Source organism: Ctenopharyngodon idella, chromosome 7 (assembly GCF_019924925.1).
Source record: "Ctenopharyngodon idella isolate HZGC_01 chromosome 7, HZGC01, whole genome shotgun sequence".
Lineage (NCBI taxonomy): Eukaryota > Metazoa > Chordata > Actinopteri > Cypriniformes > Xenocyprididae > Ctenopharyngodon > Ctenopharyngodon idella.
This window is the reverse complement of record NC_067226.1, coordinates 28,332,468-28,351,313: the sequence shown is the minus strand read 5'-3', so window position 1 is coordinate 28,351,313 and position 18,846 is coordinate 28,332,468. Positions and strand designations below refer to the sequence as shown.

The window sequence follows — 18,846 nt, the reverse complement described above, 5'->3', positions numbered from 1 at the left end:
TGTTCTTGTGTTCAAAACCATTTTAGAAGGAGCAAAACAGAATGAAACTGAATAGAGATCTGAGATGCTTTAAATGCATTTTAAAGCTGAAGTATTTTAACATTAAGTGACATTAAAAACACAACACTCATGAAGTGCTGATAAAACAGAGAGACGACAGATAAAGATGTCTGTCTGACGCATGTGAACACAGACCTGAACAACAGCTAAAAACACTTCTGTGTTAATGGCCACTAATTACACTTTAATTCCATTCAATAACATCAAACATCTTTTTATTGCTGCTTGGACTTACTGAAATCTTTGAGTTTTTATACAAATGCAGCTTTGTGTTACTTTTCAGATGATCCTGTCATCGTTTGTCTCTGATTATAACTGAAAGTTCATCAACTGTCTATCAAACATTAAATATTTATTTCATCCAACACTCAAAGTTACAACATTAGCTCACCTGAAAATAAAAATTAATTTAATCTCCCTCATGTCCTCCAAATCTGTATGTATTTCTTCTTTAGGACATTTTTTTTAACAATGTGCTGATTGCTATTAAAGGATGAGATGATGAGCTTTCAGAGTTCAAAACAAACACAAAAGCACAATAAATGAATCATAAAATAAGTCTAATGACTCTATATGACAGAAATCATGAAGAGAATTTTAGTCTCCATCATCCTGTCCAGAGACAGTTTAGAAACAAAACATGCAGCCTCTGTTTACTGACAGTTTACAGACATCTCTGATCACTGATATTCTGCAGAAAGAGAAAGAAAAGAGAAAAAAGGCTGTCACTGTCTAAACTCCATTGCATGTGACCAGAAAGAGAGAGAAAGTTCAGACTGTCCAGTTATTTCACAGCAGACATACTGGATCATTTTACAGTTTTACAAAAGAAAAAAACTTCAGAGGTTCAAAAGAAATCACTCATTAAAAAAGAAAAAAAAGGAGCAGGTTAACTTTACCTTTACTAGTGGAAATAAAGTCAGTTTATACAGAATCTACAAGATTATAAAGTTTTCAGCGGAATTAGGATAAAACCATTTAGTTGAACAAAATATGAACACATTTGTGTTTCTTCACAGATTCACCCACATCTACACTGACTGTGACACCAGACAGTCCTGTATTCACTGGAGAGACAGTCAATCTGAAGTGTGAGATAGAGACTTACAGTAACTGGAGGCAGAGAAATTATCTGACATATGAGTGGGGAGACTGGACACCTGAGTGGAGATATGAGTGGTATAAAGACAGTTCAAAGTTACAGACGTCTGAGCGTTACACTGTAAACAGAGACACTCTCAGTATTGTTGGAGCTGTTACATCTGATCAGGGTCAGTACTGGTGTAGAGGACAGAGAGATGGAAGACCAAACTCATCACATTCAAGCTCTGTTTCTCTCTCTGTGAAGTGTGAGTTGAACATCATTGTCCTCCTAAACTCTCTCTACTATAATCACACAGCCAGTCGAGAGTCTTTCACTCTCAGGTGTTACATTCACACTGATGATACGGTTCTTACTCTTCTTTTGAAGGGCTTGTGCTTTGGACAGACCATCTTGTTGACATTGACAGTGTTACAGTCCATCTCTCTTTTGAGGGTTGTTTAATTAGTGGTGATTCTGTTTTATTAGTGGTCCTTGCCAAAGGCAAAGCATATTGTTCTCTTGCAAACTTATTATTCTTCTTCATCGGGATAAAACTTTGCCGCGCTACTCGTCCCGCTCTGTTTGTCATAGACCCATGAATGAGGCGTCAAATCATGCAGATTATTGAGGAGAGGTGTGCTGTTTCTCACCCAGGATATCCTAGCATCCACCTAGCAATACCTTAGCAACCACCCAGAACACTCTAGCAACTGCCTAGCAAGACCATAGCAACCACCTAGCAATAACTCAAAACACCTTAGCAACTTCATAACAACACCCTAGCAACTGCCCAGAACACCCTATCAAGCAGCCAATAAGTAGTGACATGACATAACTTCATAGCCACGCCCTAGAAACCACTTAAAGCACCCTAGCATCCGCATAACAACAATAACAAGCCGAATTTCAGCACCAGAATATTGTAGAAACACGGCTGGCAGACTGGCAAACAGTCTTCTTTAAATATCACCCCATATACTGTATAACCTCACCCTAGAAACCATTTAGAGTACTCTAGCAACCGTACAAACACATAAATAACCCATATCTCAGCACCAGAACTTGGTACAGACATGGGGGTATGGGGGTCTTTTGTTTTGGGTGAGAAAACAGTCTGTAAATATCACCATGGTAACTGTGTAGCCACACCCTAGCAACAGTTTAGAGCACCCTAGCAACCATATTGCAACATCAAGAAGCTATATCTCAGCTCCACAACATCGTACAGACATGGTGGTTGGCTCTCCTGCAATCGTGAAGAACACTGTAGCATCTGCTCAGTGCCGAGTTTTGCCACTGCAAACACAACTCACATTTTCTTCAGGAAATGTACATTCTAGTTCTCTCTGTTCTTGTGTTCAAAACCATTTTTGAAGGAGCAAAACAGAATGAAACTGAATGGAGATCTGAGATGCTTTAAATGCATTTTAAAGCTGAAGTATTTTTAACTTTAAGTGTAATCTTAAAAACACAACACTCATGAAGTGCTGATAAAACAGAGACACGACAGATAAAGACGTCTGTCTGACGCATGTGAACACAGACCTGAACAACAGCTAAAAACACTTCTGTGTTAATGGTCACTAATTACACTTCAATTCCATTCAATAACATCAAACATCTTTTTATTGCTGCTTGGACTTACTGAAATCTTTGAGTTTTTATACAAATGCAGCTTTGTGTTACTTTTCAGATGATCCTGTCATCGTTTGTCTCTGATTATGACTGAAAGTTCATCAACTGTCTATCAAACATTAAATATTTATTTCATCCAACACTCAAAGTTACAACATTAGCTCACCTGAAAATAAAAATTAATTTAATCTCCCTCATGTCCTCCAAATCTGTATGTATTTCTTCTTTAGGACATTTTTTTAACAATGTGCTGATTGCTATTAAAGGATGAGATGATGAGCTTTCAGAGTTCAAAACGAACACAAAAGCATCATAAATGAATCATAAAATAAGTCCAGTGACTCTATATGACAGAAATCATGAAGATAATTTTAGTCTCCATCATCCTGTCCAGAGACACAGTTTAGAAACAAAACATGCAGCCTCTGTTTACTGACAGTTTACAGACATCTCTGATCACTGATATTCTGCAGAAAAAGAAAGAAAAGAGAAAAAAGGCTGTCACTGTGTAAACTCCATTGCATGTGACCAGAAAGAGAGAGAAAGTTTAGACTGTCCAGTTATTTCAGCAGACATACTGGATCATTTTACAGTTTTACAAAAGAAGAAAAACTTCAGATGTTCAAAAGAAATCACTCATCAAAAAAAAAAAAAAAAAGGAGCAGGTTAACTTTACCTTTACAGTGGAAATAAAGTCAGTTTATACAGAATCTACAAGATTTTAATGTTTTCAGCAGAATTTGCATGAAACCATTTAGTTGAACAAAATATGAACACATTTGTGTTTCTTCACAGATTCACCCATATATACATTGACTGTGACACCAGACAGATCTGTGTTCACTGGAGAGACAGTCAATCTGAAGTGTGAGATAGAGACTTACAGTGACTGGAAAAGGAGAAATGGTCTGACACATGAGTGGAGATATGAGTGGTATAAAGACAGCAGAGACAGTGTGTTACAGACAACTGAGCGTCACTCTGTAAATGGAGACACTCTCAGTATTGTTAAAGCTGTTACATCTGATCAGGGTCAGTACTGGTGTAGAGGACAGAGAGATGGCAGACCAAACTCATCACAATCAAGCTCTGTTTCTCTCTCTGTGAAGGGTGAGTTGAACATCATTGTCCTCATAAACTCTCTCTACTGTGAACACACATCCAATGGAGAGACTGTGGTTTTGTTCAGAATGTAAAACTATCTTACTGCTTACTGAATTCAGCATATTATATACTGTAACTGTATACTAATCTCTTAATATGTGAAACAGATCATATTATAACACAATAAATTATTCAAATTATCACATGACCTCATCACATTGCAAGTTTAATTTGCCACTCTTTTTTTACTTTCTTAAAATATATAAATATTGTACAACCTGCAGTTGTGTGAATACAAAAGAATATACATGCAGACTAGATATGAATATCAGTGATTCATTTCGTTTTTACCAATAATTACAAACACTTTTGATGTAATTAATACAAAAATGAAATGAAAACAGATGTTTTGTCTGCATTATGTGCACATTGAAGCTCCAACAGCAATATTATTTTGCTGATAATTTCAGCCTTATGTATATTTTTAGAAGTGTTTTAGGAGAAATGTCTGAAAATATCGATTAACTTCAGCGATCAAATTACCACTTTCCTTCTGATCTTTTTATTCTTTCATTTATCTGCATACAGAATTGTTATTGCTTAGTCCTTTTTGCAAATATTTAACCTATAACCAGTAAGATTAAAGTGACAGAAGCACAGGCTGTTCTCGATCAGCTGTGTCTCATTTCTAAAGTTGAACGTCATGAGGCTGCTTCATTTCAGTAAACTGGCCACTACAATCCAAATAAGGAAGCTACAGCAATTTACACTTCACTAGGAATAACAATCAATTTTATAACGGTTACTGTCCTGAAAAAAGACATCCTTAATGACGTATGCAGCCGACAAACACATCCTCCACAGGACGCAGCCTTCGAAATGAGACACATCTCCATGGAAACGGACACTAAGAAGCAGCGTGTCGTACTTCTTTCAATTTGCAATTTACATTCTTATTTCATATTGTCGCCTACTGGACGCATCTGCAATCATAATTTTTTAAACTTATCTTTAAACTTTAATATATTTTTTATTGCTGATTAAACTATTATATTACTGTGAACACGAATTATATTGTTTGATGTTTTAATAAATAAAAAAGGAACTAAAAAATAGTCTGCTTGCAATATGGCTGAATACTTTTTTGTATTAGACAACAGCTAAATCCATCTGACACATGTGAACACAGATCTGAACAACAGCTAAAAATGTGTTAATGGCTGCTAATTACACTTCAGTTCCATCCATAACATTAACATTTTATTAATAAACATAAAACATCTTTTCATGTGTAATTACTTTTTTGCTGCTCGCACTTTCTGAGAATCTGTGAGTCTTTATACAAATGCAGCTTTATTTTGCTTTTCAGACGATCTTGTCATCGTTTTGTTCCTGATTATGATTTACAGTTCATCAAACATTAGATTTAAGATTTATTTTATCCGAAAATTCAGTCATCATTTAATCTCTTTCACCCTCTTTGTTCAAAATCTGTATGTCTTTCTTAGAACAAAACTGTTTATTTTTTTAATCTATTTTTAGTAATGTGCTGATCACTGTTATAATGAAGGAAACAGTGACTGAAACATTCAGAGCTCAAAAAGGACAAAAACACATTGTAGCTCAGACAGAAATTCAGACTGTCCAGTTATTTCACAGCAGACATACAGGATCATTTTACTGAGTATTACAGAATAAATGAACTCCAGATGTTCAAAAGAAAATCACTCATCAAACACAAAGAAACAGGTTACCTAGTCATTACCTTTACTAATTGAAAAAAGTGAATTTATACAGAATCTACAAGATTTTAAATGCCTTTTATTGATGTAAATGTATAATCCACATTTGTGTGATATGTGAATGTAAAAGAACATAGAGTGGATATGAATATCAACATTTTATTTAGTTTTCACTAATAATTACAAACATTTTGATGTAGTTTATATTTAGATCTGTTTAATGCTATAATCTAATATCTGTATTTCAGCAGTTTTTCTCTTCTGTATCCACTGTTTCAGACAAATACTCAATGATTTGTCAAACACAGGTGAACTCTGACTCTTGAGGATCTGAATCTGTTCTTGTTCTCCTGCAGATCTAAAGCCAAAGCCTGAACTCACATCAGATCCTGCAGGAGCTGCACTGACAGGAAACACAGTGACTTTGACCTGTCGCATGGATCCGTCTACTGGATACTGGGACTTTTACTGGTACAAAAACATACTGAACCCTGAGACAGAGAAGAGAGAAACAAACCCCTACAGACTGAAGATTGATTCAGTGTCTGATGGAGGCCATTACTGGTGTAGAGCTGGAAGAGGGAAACCAGTCTATTACACAAACTACAGTGATGCACTGTGGGTCAATGTTACAGGTGAGAGAGAAAACTGTATGATTCAACATACAGATCAGAGACAATATCTACAGAACGTGTAAAACTTTAAATAAATGAGCGTTTCCACTACGAAAGCATTCCGGTCGAATGTGTTTTGGACTGCCTCTGGAAGTGGTCGAAAGTGGACAAGCTCAAAGCATTTTTACACCCCGTTTGCTCCTGTATTTAGGGTCGTCCACTTGTGATTCGATCGACCAAAACGCATTTTAATACCAGGTGGAAACAAGGCCAGAGAGAATAGTGTGATGCAACATACAGATCAGAGACAATATCTGCAGAACATCTAAAACTTTAAATAAATGTAATAATTTGTGTTTGTACAGTGAGTCCTAAAGCTGTGCTGACGGTACGACCTGATGAACGAGTGTTCAGAGGAGAAACAGTCACTCTCAGATGTGAAATAACGTGGGAAGGAAACACTGAGTGGACATACAGATGGGAAATAGAGGGAACCAACAACTTGAATATAAACTCTGCCAATCGATGTACAAAACAAGAGTGCTGCACCAGTGGAGTCAATAAATGGAAACACAGAGAAGCTGTCAGTCTGTGCTCAACACAAGAGTTGAACATCAGCAGTGTTAAATACATTCACAGTGGTAAATACACCTGTACAGGACAGATGAACACTCAAAGCTCTCAGCGCAGTGATGCTGTTACACTGACTGTATCAGGTGAGTTTGTGTTTGTTGTGATCAGCTTCTCCATCAGTTTCTCTATGGCTCTGTAACTCATGATGTTTTGTTCAGCTGAAGCTCAGGCAGCAGTGCGAGTGTCTCCACAGCCGTGGCTGACTGAAGGAGAATCAGTGACTCTGATCTGTGAGGTTTCAGGCTCCTCTACAGGCTGGACGTTCAGCTGGTTCAGAGATCATGATCATCTGTCAGACAGCAGCAGAGGAGCTGGAGGATCTTACACTCTCAGTCCTGCTGCTCTACAGCACACAGGAGTTTATACGTGCAGAGCAGAGAGAGGACGACCAGCCTATTACACACACAACAGCAGCACACAGCCACTGTGGGTCACTGGTGAGTGTTTATGTTTGTGCTCATCCATATTTGTATTTCATTGCAGTCTCTGTGCTGTCAGTTTTGAATGAGATTTTCCTCTTTTCAGGTGTTTCTTCTTCAGTGTCTCTGGTCATCAATCCCAGCAGAAGTCAACACTTCTCATCTGACTCTCTCTCTCTGAGCTGTGAGGATCAGAGTAACTCTGCTGGATGGACAGTGAGAAGATACACAGACAAAGACACAAAAAGTTGTTCAACACAAACAGGATCTGCATGTGTAATCGAGTCTCTCAGCACATCTGACACTGGAGTGTACTGGTGTCAGTCTGAATCTGGAGAGAAACGTCATCCTCAAAACATCACTGTACATGGTGAGTCCTGTTTCTAATCACATCATCTACTAATGTAATAATCTAAATTCTAATTACAGTCTACACACATTTTCCACTAATTGTTTTCTGTACAGCTGATCACAGGCTGACTTCTGCACAATTATTTGAATGAGTTTTTCCACATATATCTATTATTATTATTATTATTATAAGTGCACCACTAAATAGTACATAAAAGCAAAGCAAAATGTGATTGGTCACTTTTCATGTTCATCAGACAGTCTCTTCTAATATAAACTGGCAGATTAAGCTGCAAAATGGACCTGATTTTATGCCTGTGGTTAAAAATCTGATACACAATCAACACTCTCATGGCAATTTGTAACTATTTTATATTTTGGAAGATTGGTGGCTATAATGCGTATGAATTTATACAGTCTTATTTGTGTTTTTATGATCTTTTGCCCCACTGATGCAGGGGTAGACCTTCATTGTTTGCTTTTTTCTAAAAATTTGCATATTTCCTTACAAAACATTGTATGACTTTAAAAGTGCAGGAAGCATAAAGTACAATGCAATTAATAATATTAGTATTTTGCTAATGTATTGTTTTGCTGTTCTTACTAACTACAGCACACATTTCTTGTGTCTGTAGATGGTGAAGTGATTCTGGTGAGTTCTGTTGATCCTGTGATTGAGGGAGAGACTCTGACTCTACACTGTTTACATCGATCTACAAACTCCCCGATCCTCAGCGCTGATTTCTATAAAGACGGATCACTGGTCCAGAATCAGACGACAGGAGAGATGAGCATCACTACTGTCTCAAAGTCACATGATGGTTTCTACTACTGTAAAACAGAGAGAGGACAGTCACTCCACAGCTGGATCTCAGTCAGAGGTGAGAGTCACTGGAGTCTGTAACTGTGAGATGATTTGATTTGATTCATGAGCATCTGATGAGATTCGCCACATGATTATTATATACGAGTCTCTGACTCTTATTTCTGCTGGAGAACAATCAATTATTGACATCAGTGTTTATTGTTTCACAAAACTCACATGAATGAAAGTGACTATCAAATCACACACAAAATATACTGAAATATAATGAAATCAACACCTTATAAACAATGTCCAATTCAATGAAATCAAGAGTGTTTTATTTTTTTCTTCATTTGAAAAGCAGCAAAGAATGAATCTGATTGTGCTCATATGTGGTCAGTGTCATTTTTGGTCTGAAGAGGAGAATTTTTTTTTTTCTTACCCCTTAAACATTAAAATGAATAACTTATATTAATATACTATTCTGTCATCATTTACTCACCCTCATGACTTTCTTTCTTCTGTGGAACATAAAAGAAGATATTTGGAAAAAATGTATCAGTGTTTTTGTCCATACAATGAAAGTGAAAATAGAAGAAAGAAATTCATATAGGTTTGAACAATATGAGGGTGAGTAAATTTTGACAGAATATAATTTTTTGAATGAACTATCTCTTTAATACAGAGCTCTATGGTGGTGGAATATTATGAGATTGGAGTAGAAATATTTCAAAGCTTTTGTATTCACTCACAAAACCTTGGGTTCCTCAAGAAACTTTTTGAAGCCTGTTAGAGCTCAGTAATATTGCTCAATAATGTTCTTGTGTTTCTGTTTTTCAGTGTCACGTTCTGGTCAGTTTTCTGTCTTCAACATCCTCAGTTTTCTTCTGGCAGCTTGTCCGTATCTGCTAGCAACAGTCGTGCTGCTTTACAAATGTTACAGAGCAAAAGGTAATACTTCTCTCTCTCTCTCTCTCTCTCTCTCTCTCTCTCTCTCTCTCTCTCTCTCTCTCTCTCTCTTTCTCTCTCTCTCTCTCTCTCTCTCTCTCTCTCTCTCTCTCTCGCAATTCAATTTCAGTTCAAATGAGCTTTATTGGCATTACTTGTACAGTGAGCAATGAACAAAATAATGATTATATAATTCATAAAAAAATAATAAATAAATAAATACACAAATACAAATACACAAATTTTTTATAAACAAGAAATAACAAGACAGTGATTCATAATATAAAAAAACAAACAAACAAACAAAAAAAAACTAAACATACATTCAGACATGATAAGAATATTTCTGACTTTATTTTTGTCCGCTGGCTGACTCTCTTGGTTTGTGACAGGCTGCTACATATTTTGCTGCTGTTGTGATCAAGCTGTTTTCTCCCAAAATATGTCTTATTTTTTTCTGAATTTGGTAATGCCATAAAATTTGGTGCTATTTATTGACATTTTGTGAGCCAGGCAGATCTAATGTTGTGATAGTAATCACAATATATCAGGAAGTGTTCTTCTGTCTCCACCTCTCTCTGAGAGCACAGTGAACACAGTCTCTGCTCTCGCGGCTGCCGTCTCTGTCTGTGTCGTCCTCTCTCTATAGCCAGATACTGATCACACTGTATTTGCTCAGTGTCTTTCTCAGTTTGAGCTCTTTCACACAGCTCAGGTTTTCTGCTGGTTTATAATCTCTTTTCACATGTAAATAGAGTTCCATCTTTTTTTATTTATATATTTATTTATTTAGTGGCATCTTTCCAGTAGGCAATGCAATATTGTTTTTGTAATTGTATCATTTGATTGGGTCAGATTGTGCTGTGCTGGTTTAGGTGTAGTTTCAGGGGCTCGTGTGCAGGTTCTGCTCCTGGTACTGCAGGGTTCAGTCTGTATGAGCTCGGTCCACTGCATTTTAGGTGCTGATAGAATTTCAGAGATCATTTTTGGATACTGATTAATAAGGGGTATTGTCCTAATTCAGCTCTGCATGATTTGTTTGGTGTCACTCTGTTTACTTTTAGGATGCTTTTTATGAAATTGGGTATGCAGAGTTTCGATTTCCTCTTTTTCCCATTTAGAAAAAAAATTGGGTTTTTAGGGGTCACCATATCTTGCTGCCCATACAGAGCAATTGGTTTGATTATTTATTTATTTATTTATTTATTTATTTATTTATTTATTTTAATTATTTTTAGCCAGGTTTTAATTGGAATTTCATATTGAATTGTATTTTTAATCATGTAGAAGACCCTCATTGCTTTTGCATTCAGTTCTTTCACAGCCAGATTGAAGTTTCCTGTTGAACTTAGTTTGAGTCCCAGATAGGTGCATTTGTGGATGTGTTGGATGACCTGGTTTCCTGCTCTAAAGGTGTATTTATTTTCCCTTCACCTGGATCTGTTCTGATTATTTTTGTTTTTGCTAGGTTAATTTTAAGAGTCCACGTTTGACTGAATTTCTCTATGATGTCAATGAGCTGCTCCTCTTTTGTTTTTGACAGAATGACTAAATCATCTGCAAAGAGGAGTTAAATAGAGTGGGGGTCAATGGGCAAACTTGTCCAACTCCTCATTGTTGAGAGAAAAATTCTGTTCATTTGTTCCCTATTTTTACAACAAATGCATTGTTTTTAATCATGGTGCTGATTAAATCAAATGTTTTCCCTGCTAATCCCTTTTTCCAGTAGTTTTAGGAAGAGTCCTTTGTGCCAGACTGAATCAAATGCCTTCTCAATGTCAAAAAAGCAAGCAAAGACTTTGGTTTTGGTGTACGTGTTTATCAATGATGGTGTGGAGAGTGTAAATGTGGTCAGATGTTCTGTGTTTGGGCAGAAATCCAGTTCGACTTTTCTCCAAGATTTGGAGCGTTTTGAGAAAGTTCTGCGATCTTATATCAATTATCGAACAGAATATTTAACTTTTTGTCCACTTGTAGGATTGTTGCAGCCTTTGTAATTGAGAGGTCTGTCTGCATGATTCATTGGTTTGAGTTTGTAACTTTAGATATAGTATAATTTTACAGAGGTGTTTGAGGACTGTCTGTGAATGATCTGAGATGCACTGGGTCAATGTCTGTAATGAAATAATCTACTGTATTGTTACCCAGACAAGAATTAAAGGTGTAACAGCGAAAAGACTCTCCCCGTATGTGACTGTTCACTATATACAGGCCCAAAGAATGACAGAGGTCTAGTAGGCTTTTCCCTTTTGTTTGTATGAGAGCAGAGGGCGGCTGGTGTTTGTAATATATTTGTCTCCCTGTGTTCAACAAAGTCTGGTTTATTTCCAGTTCTGGCCTTTAAATCACCACACATTAACACATTTCTTTTTGTCTGGAAACGGAAGATCTCATCTTGCAGGATGGAAAAGTTTTCTTCATTGTAATAGGGAGATTCAGCCTCAGAGGTAAATATGTATCACACAAGAATATGTGACGGTCTTTGGAGAGACCATATCTTTTTGGATTTTTAACCAAATTTAAACTTTCCTGGTTTTTATAGATTTGATCGTGTCTATGAATCTCTAGTTTGGTTGAAAGAACGATTTCTCTAAATCCAATTGAGCAGCCAGTGGACAAATCTCTTACATTCCATGATTCTTGTTGTTATTATTATAATGTCAGAATTCTGAATTTCTGTTTTGAAGTCTGTTTGCTCTTAATACCAGAAATGGAGGACCTCAGCCTTAAATAATCCAACATGTTATTTTTAAGGAATATGAGCCGATTAATTAATCACTTTTGTTATTTCATATAAGACAAACATTATATATTGAAATGACAGATCAAGAAGAATATATTAGAATATGTTAGTATGCTGTATCTAAGAATATCTTTTAAAATAAATATATAAATAAAATAAAATACATATAATACACACATACATCCCCCCCCCCCCCCCCCCCCCCCCCCCTCTCTCTCTCTCTCTCTCTAAATGTCTTTTCCCTAATAAATTCACATAATCCCTCATGGACAGACATGCCATGTTTGTCTTTTTATATAGATCAATATTTTCAACAGATGATGGTCATTCATGGAAGCAATGCTTTATTTCACAGTTTCATCTGCTGAAGACCAAAGTCAGTACGCCGTAACAGAAGAAGAAAATTGAATCTGATGTCAACATGTTAAAAATACTGTTAATTCTGTCAACATGTTTGAATGTTCTGTCAGCATTTATTTTTCCTTGAACACGGTTTGAAAATATTGCGGTTTGAAATTTGTAATATATTTGTCATAACCTTAAAAATCAAGGTTCAGGGATGTTTGTGTTGTTATTGTTCTTCCAATAGTGAAAGCTTGACAATGATACTGATGCCTGTTCTACATCAGTTGTTTGAGTAATTAGTAAAGATGTTTTGGTAACACTTTATTTTAGGGTATTTTAACTAGTTGCTTATTAGCATGCATATTACTAGAATATTGGCTATTTATACTTATTAAGCACATATTAATGCCTTATTCTGCATGACCTTATTCTACATTCTTAATCATATCCAATATCTAAACTTAACAACTACCTTACTAACTATTAATACTAAATTAACTAAATTAGGAATTTATTGAGGGAAAAGTCGTAGTTAAAAGTTTGTGTTCCCTATAATAAAGTGTTACCGTTGTTTTATTCTTTATGTTCTGTATAAACAAATAACTGCTTATTTTATTTATTTTTTTGCAATTTTTTAAATTAAATATTTTGAAAGCATTTCATCATTCATATTCTTTGTTGATAGTTTCCCTTTAAATACTCTCAAGGACAAACAAAACTACTAAATAAAACATATTTTACAGCCGTTATAACAGCATGAGAAATGTTTTTTCCGCTGTGATGATTTAATCTATCAGATGTTTCTCACAAACATGAACTTGATTGTCAGTAAAAGCGGAGCAGAGACGTCATTAATATCTGATAGATTAAAACTGTATTAAATATGAAGAACAGCAGGTTCATTGTGTCATTTTAAGAGAGCAGAACTTCAACAACTGTTCTATAAATATGACAAGACTTATACTATCAGACTAATCAATAAATTACTTTAACTTTAAATAATTTGTTTATTGAAAATATTTCACACAAATATTGATCATCATCATCCTCTACAGCTGCAAGATCAACAGTAGTGCTGAGAGGATTTTCAGGAGCGGATGGATCAGAGCTTCAGAATCAGACGAGAATCGCTGCTGTCTCATAAGGGCTTTCTAAAGAGCTGATTCTGCAGAAGAAAAACAATATTCAAAGCTAAATGTTGAAAATGTTTTGCATGTCAAAACCACATTTGCTGAATATCAAATGTTGTTAGAATCAATACATTTCATCTTACTCTTTTTAAAATAAATAAAACAATTACTTGGAATAACACGGACAATCAGTCAAAATTTAGTTTTTCTACTATCTGTTCTAAAATTCCTCCCATCAGTCATAAAACATCTATATATTCAGTAGCACTTTATTTTACAGTCCTGTTCCCCATGTACATACAATGTAATTATTACAGTAAATTGTAATTACAATAATTGGGTAATGACTAGGTCCCCCTGAATCAACCCCTAACTAGTTGTAGCAGTTTTACTCTGGTTGTGTTTTGTTATTCTCAATGAAGACAATGATGGAAAACGTCTCAGAATGTTTATTCTGAAGAAACAGGCCTGAAGAAACACAGAGCACAATGATTTTTTTGGGATACACATGTCTTCCCCTTCAGTCTGCCCACACAGCACTCTCGTTTGAAGAGCGAAAGAAAGCACAACCGACCCCGTCAGTGGCAAATGTGCTTCTAAAGATGGCGCTGTTCGCATATCTCACGAGGTATCACGTGAGTCACCAATATGTGCCCCATATAAAACAATATTCAGCATGAATGGTTCCCACTAGAATTATGTACATTGTGTCCTATTGTAAACTCAAAACACAAATATGAGACCACAAAAAATAAGTTCATTAACAATATTACATTTTATAATGAACCACCTACATGGTTACTTTATATTACCCAGTATTTTCTTAGGTAAGTACACTATAAACTCGTACTGTAAAAAAGTGCAACCATATATTGTAATTTATTTGCTAAACCAGACTGATGATTAACAGCAATAAACACTGAGGAACTGATATCAGTTCCTTCACTTTTATTAGACAACAGTGTAAGATCAAGGCTCTTTTGAAAAACATGGGTGGCTCTTAAAAGAGCCTTTGGGTTCGCTGATCAGATCAGACATCGCTTTACTTTGAGCTGGTGTATTTGGTCACAGCCTTTGTGCCCTCAGACACGGCGTGTTTGGCCAGTTCACCGGGCAGCAGCAGACGCACGGCGGTCTGGATCTCTCTCGATGTGATGGTGGAGCGCTTGTTGTAGTGAGCGAGACGAGACGCTTCACCGGCGATGCGCTCGAAGATGTCGTTGACGAAAGAGTTCATGATTCCCATCGCCTTGGAGGAGATTCCGGTGTCGGGATGAACCTGCTTCAGGACTTTGTACACGTAGATAGCATAACTCTCCTTCCTGGATCTCTTGCGCTTCTTTCCACCCTTGCCAGCAGTTTTAGTGACAGCTTTCTTCGATCCCTTTTTGGGGGCGGACTTCGCTGGTTCAGGCATGACGCTTCGCTCAAAGATACACAAAAAACAACAAAACTTTAGTGTTAGAGGCGGGTTATTATACACTGCCCTATGCTAATTTCAAAAGGGAAAAACGGCCTTCTGTGATTGTGAGTCTTTGTGGCCCAACCCATAGAACGATTTCATTGGCCACCTTAAACGTTCCTTGACTTGTAGGCGAGCCAATCAGAAGCTTTAAATGTTAATCACACCCATCGACAACTACCATCCCCCACATCCGACTGTTTCATTTTCCCGCATTTTTCGGAACGAATAAGTGAAATATTGTGAATAATTTAATAAGCTTTTTATCTACGCACGCTGGAGTTTCTGTATTTTAACGTTTATTTAGAAGCATAAACAACTTGTTTACTTCACTATACTTACATTAAAAGACATGCATATATGAATGCAAGAACAAGCGTTAATAAACTACATTAAAGAAAAACAAAAACTGCACAATAACCACGCGCTCAAGAACCTATTAAATTGTAGTTTAACTGCAAAGCACATAGAAGAAACATGGAATAAAATATCGAATTTCTCTGTTTTAATTGCTTTACAATTTACAAAAAACAATCATGAAGCTACTATAAAATTATAAAGCCTAATTAATTTCACCACCAAAAAACTTCTTTATGCAAAAACGTAGGTGGCTCTTAAAAGAGCCGTTGGCTTTTTTTTCCTCCCTTCTTCACGAATGATTTAACCTCCGAATCCGTACAGGGTGCGTCCCTGTCGTTTCAGAGCGTACACAACATCCATGGCGGTGACGGTCTTTCTTTTGGCGTGTTCAGTGTAAGTACACACACACACACACACACACACACACACACACACACACACACACACACACATATATATAACTAAATAGAAAGACTCTAAACCCATTATTAAACCATTATTCACTTCCATTAATTTGCTTTTAGATTTGATTAATAGGAAAAAATAAAAATAAACAAAGAGACTATTTTATTCACAAGACCTTCAAAAAAAAAAAAAAAAAATTATTGAGGAGGCTCTTAAAAGATCCTTTGGGGTTTGTGTGACTGATGGAGCTGCTGGTGTGGCCCTGATGTAGGGATGGTGTCCAGTTGGGGTCATCACCATAATCTTTAAGCAGGGTGACCTGCAATGACCTGAAAAGGTTTTTAGCTAAATAACACAGGACCACTGCTGTAAAAAGTAGTCAGAAATTTTTAGTCCAGTATGGATACTGAGGAAAAATGTCATACTATATAACTAACTATATAAAATGAAAATTTAAAAATCCTTAGCAAAATTGTAAGAATTAAAAAATATAGACATATTTAAGTAAAGGGATCAGTTTAAATTCCATTAATTGATTGTTGTTTCATAGCACATATAATCCAAAACAATGCGTTGATATAATGTTTGCTACTTTAGAAAACAGAAATCTCTAACTTACCTTTGTGAAAATGTAGAGAGCAAGCATACATAAATGGACATATCTTGGTGAAAGTGATGTTTTGCGTCTCACCGCTATCACGCTTAACAACTCCACCACATCACATAAAATAAAGATGGAAAATCATAATTTTTCAAAATTTTATTTTAATCCATAAGTATTTCACTGCTGCCATATACAGTCTACTCTTCTACACTGCATGAGGAGCAGTGGCCATTTTGTGCTTAAAATAAATTCACATCTGTAATTGTTTCAGGTTTGGCAGGGTTGAGTTTTTCACTTCTGGATAATTTTAATTAAAATGTATATAAAATAGTCATGGTTTCAGTAAAGATATACTTACATATCATGACAACTCATAATTTTGTTATAAATAGAATATTTGATGTAATGTGTCCACTTAAACACTGACTAGCACCCTGTCAGAAATGACAGCAACATGAGCAGATATGTTGAACCAGAAAGAAGAGCACAATATGAGAAAGAGACAAAATTAAAAATATAAAAGTGAAGGCAATGTCTCCCTTCAAACCAGTTACAATCTTCAACCCCGTAACATTCTCATCTATTCTTTTGGGGGGGAAATGTAAAAATCATCATGATACATTTGTAGTTACTAAACTGTTATGAGGGACACTTATGAGCAGTAAATAGATGTTTGTTCTATAACAAGTTTTGTGTAAAACCTTTTTAAAACCAATTCCTTTTTGTCCCTACAGGATTGAGAATAAAGGCATTTACATCTGATATTATTATTATTATTATTATTATTAATAAAAAGGTCTTTAATGCCTGAGGTGGGAAAATATTATTTTATGGAGGTTGAGTCTGAGGATGTTAGTCTACAATTAAAGGGTTAGTTCACCCAAAAATGAAAATTCTGTCATTTATTACTCACGCTCATGCCGTTCCACACCCGTAAGACCTTCGCTCATCTTCGGAACACAAATTAAGATATTTTTGTTTAAATCCGATGGCTCTGTGAGGCCTCCATAGGGAGCAATGACATTTCCTCTCTCAAAATCCATAAAGGTACTAAAAACATATTTAAATCAGTTCAAGTCCTTATTTTGTGTTTTTGGTGCACAACAAGTATTCTCGTCGTTTTATAATATTAATATTGAACCACTGTACTCACATGAACTGATTTAAATATGTTTTTAGTACCTTTATGGATCTTGAGAGGAAATGTCATTGCTCCCTATGGAGGCCTCACAGAGCCATCGGATTTAAACAAAAATATCTTAATTTGTGTTCCGAAGATGAGCGAAGGTCTTACAGGTGTAAAACGAAATGAGAGAGTAATAAATGACAATTTTATTTTTGGGTGAACTAATCCTTTAAGTTTCTAAAGAACCTATGTCATTTAAAAAAAAAAATAAAAAAAAAATAAATAAAAAAAAAAAATTATATATACAAAAAAAACAACAACAACAACAACAAAAATAATAATAAAATAATAATAATAATAATAATATTCCAGGATGAAATATTACCAAATCCCAGGAATGGCCCATATACTTGGAACTTGCAAATCTAATTAAGTTAATAAAGCCATTTATACAAAATGAAAAAAGTACAACAACGCATTTAATTGTATGCTGGGCTGACATCAACTTAAATAGTGATTGGATTAAAGAAATCAGTCTGTCACGGAAAAATTGGGTGGCTCTTAAAAGAGCCTTTGGTTTAAAAAGAATCTCCAGTCGGTTTACTTGGCCTTCGCGGTCTTCTCGGTTTTCTTGGGCAGCAGTACGGCCTGAATGTTGGGCAGCACACCACCCTGAGCGATGGTCACGCCACCCAGAAGCTTGTTCAACTCCTCGTCGTTGCGCACCGCCAGCTGCAGGTGACGAGGAATGATACGGGTCTTCTTGTTGTCGCGAGCGGCGTTTCCAGCCAACTCCAGGATCTCAGCAGTGAGATACTCGAGCACAGCGGCCAAATAAACCGGAGCACCAGCACCAACGCGCTGGGCATAGTTGCCTTTGCGGAGAAGCCTGTGAACACGGCCAACAGGGAACTGCAGTCCTGCCCTGGAAGAGCGACTCTTAGCTTTGGCACGAGCCTTTCCACCGGTTTTTCCTCGTCCACTCATTGTGGTTATAGTTTATTTTCGACTATCAAAAGTAAAAAAAAACAATGCTGTTAACCGTTGTGAGATGACTTTTAAAATAAAGCGTGCCAGTCTCCTATTGGCTGAAGTTTCTGCTACTGACAACCCTCATGTCACGTAGTATTATTTAATGCCGCTAGGCCTACTTTTAATGGGTGGCTTTATTTTGTCTTGAATAATAGTATATTTTCAGCAACAGAATAGTTTTAGTTTACTGGTATGAGCAAACAAACATGTATGTAGAAATTCAGGGCGGCGAGGGACACACCGC

General features: G+C 36.1%; 3 protein-coding genes across 6 annotated transcripts in view; 1 reads left to right on the top strand and 2 right to left on the bottom strand.

Annotated features, from left to right (window-relative positions):
• Positions 1-18,846, top strand: part of LOC127515291 (titin-like) — a 438,556-nt gene that overhangs the window by 95,363 nt on the left and 324,347 nt on the right. For all 3 annotated transcript variants that reach the window (XM_051898786.1, XM_051898788.1, XM_051898787.1), the window contains exon 5: positions 1,080-1,409. In XM_051898786.1, the coding sequence (XP_051754746.1) occupies positions 1,080-1,409 (330 nt within the window). The remainder of the gene's footprint in view (positions 1-1,079; positions 1,410-18,846) is intronic.
• Positions 14,047-15,340, bottom strand: LOC127515325 (histone H2B-like). The gene has a single exon (XM_051898845.1). It carries the CDS (start codon positions 15,028-15,030, stop codon positions 14,656-14,658), a length of 375 nt encoding a protein of 124 aa, XP_051754805.1. The 5' UTR covers positions 15,031-15,340; the 3' UTR covers positions 14,047-14,655.
• LOC127515314 (histone H2A-like) lies at positions 17,622-18,557 on the bottom strand. 2 transcript variants are annotated; one of them, XM_051898834.1, is made up of 2 exons: positions 18,477-18,557; positions 17,622-18,371 (listed from the first exon to the last, which is right to left on the bottom strand). In XM_051898834.1, the coding sequence occupies exons 1-2, from the start codon at positions 18,555-18,557 to the stop codon at positions 18,171-18,173; spliced, it is 282 nt and encodes a 93-aa protein (XP_051754794.1). In that variant the 3' UTR covers positions 17,622-18,170. The 2 variants fall into 2 exon arrangements, with proteins under 2 accessions (XP_051754794.1, XP_051754793.1); XM_051898833.1 differs by having other exon boundaries at positions 17,622-18,557.

What these genes read in the sequence shown, in the direction of transcription:
- LOC127515325 (XM_051898845.1), bottom strand. Translation starts at nt 15,030, where the DNA reads ATGCCTGAACCAGCGAAGTCCGCCCCCAAAAAGGGATCGAAGAAAGCT.
- LOC127515314 (XM_051898833.1), bottom strand. Translation starts at nt 18,557, where the DNA reads ATGAGTGGACGAGGAAAAACCGGTGGAAAGGCTCGTGCCAAAGCTAAG.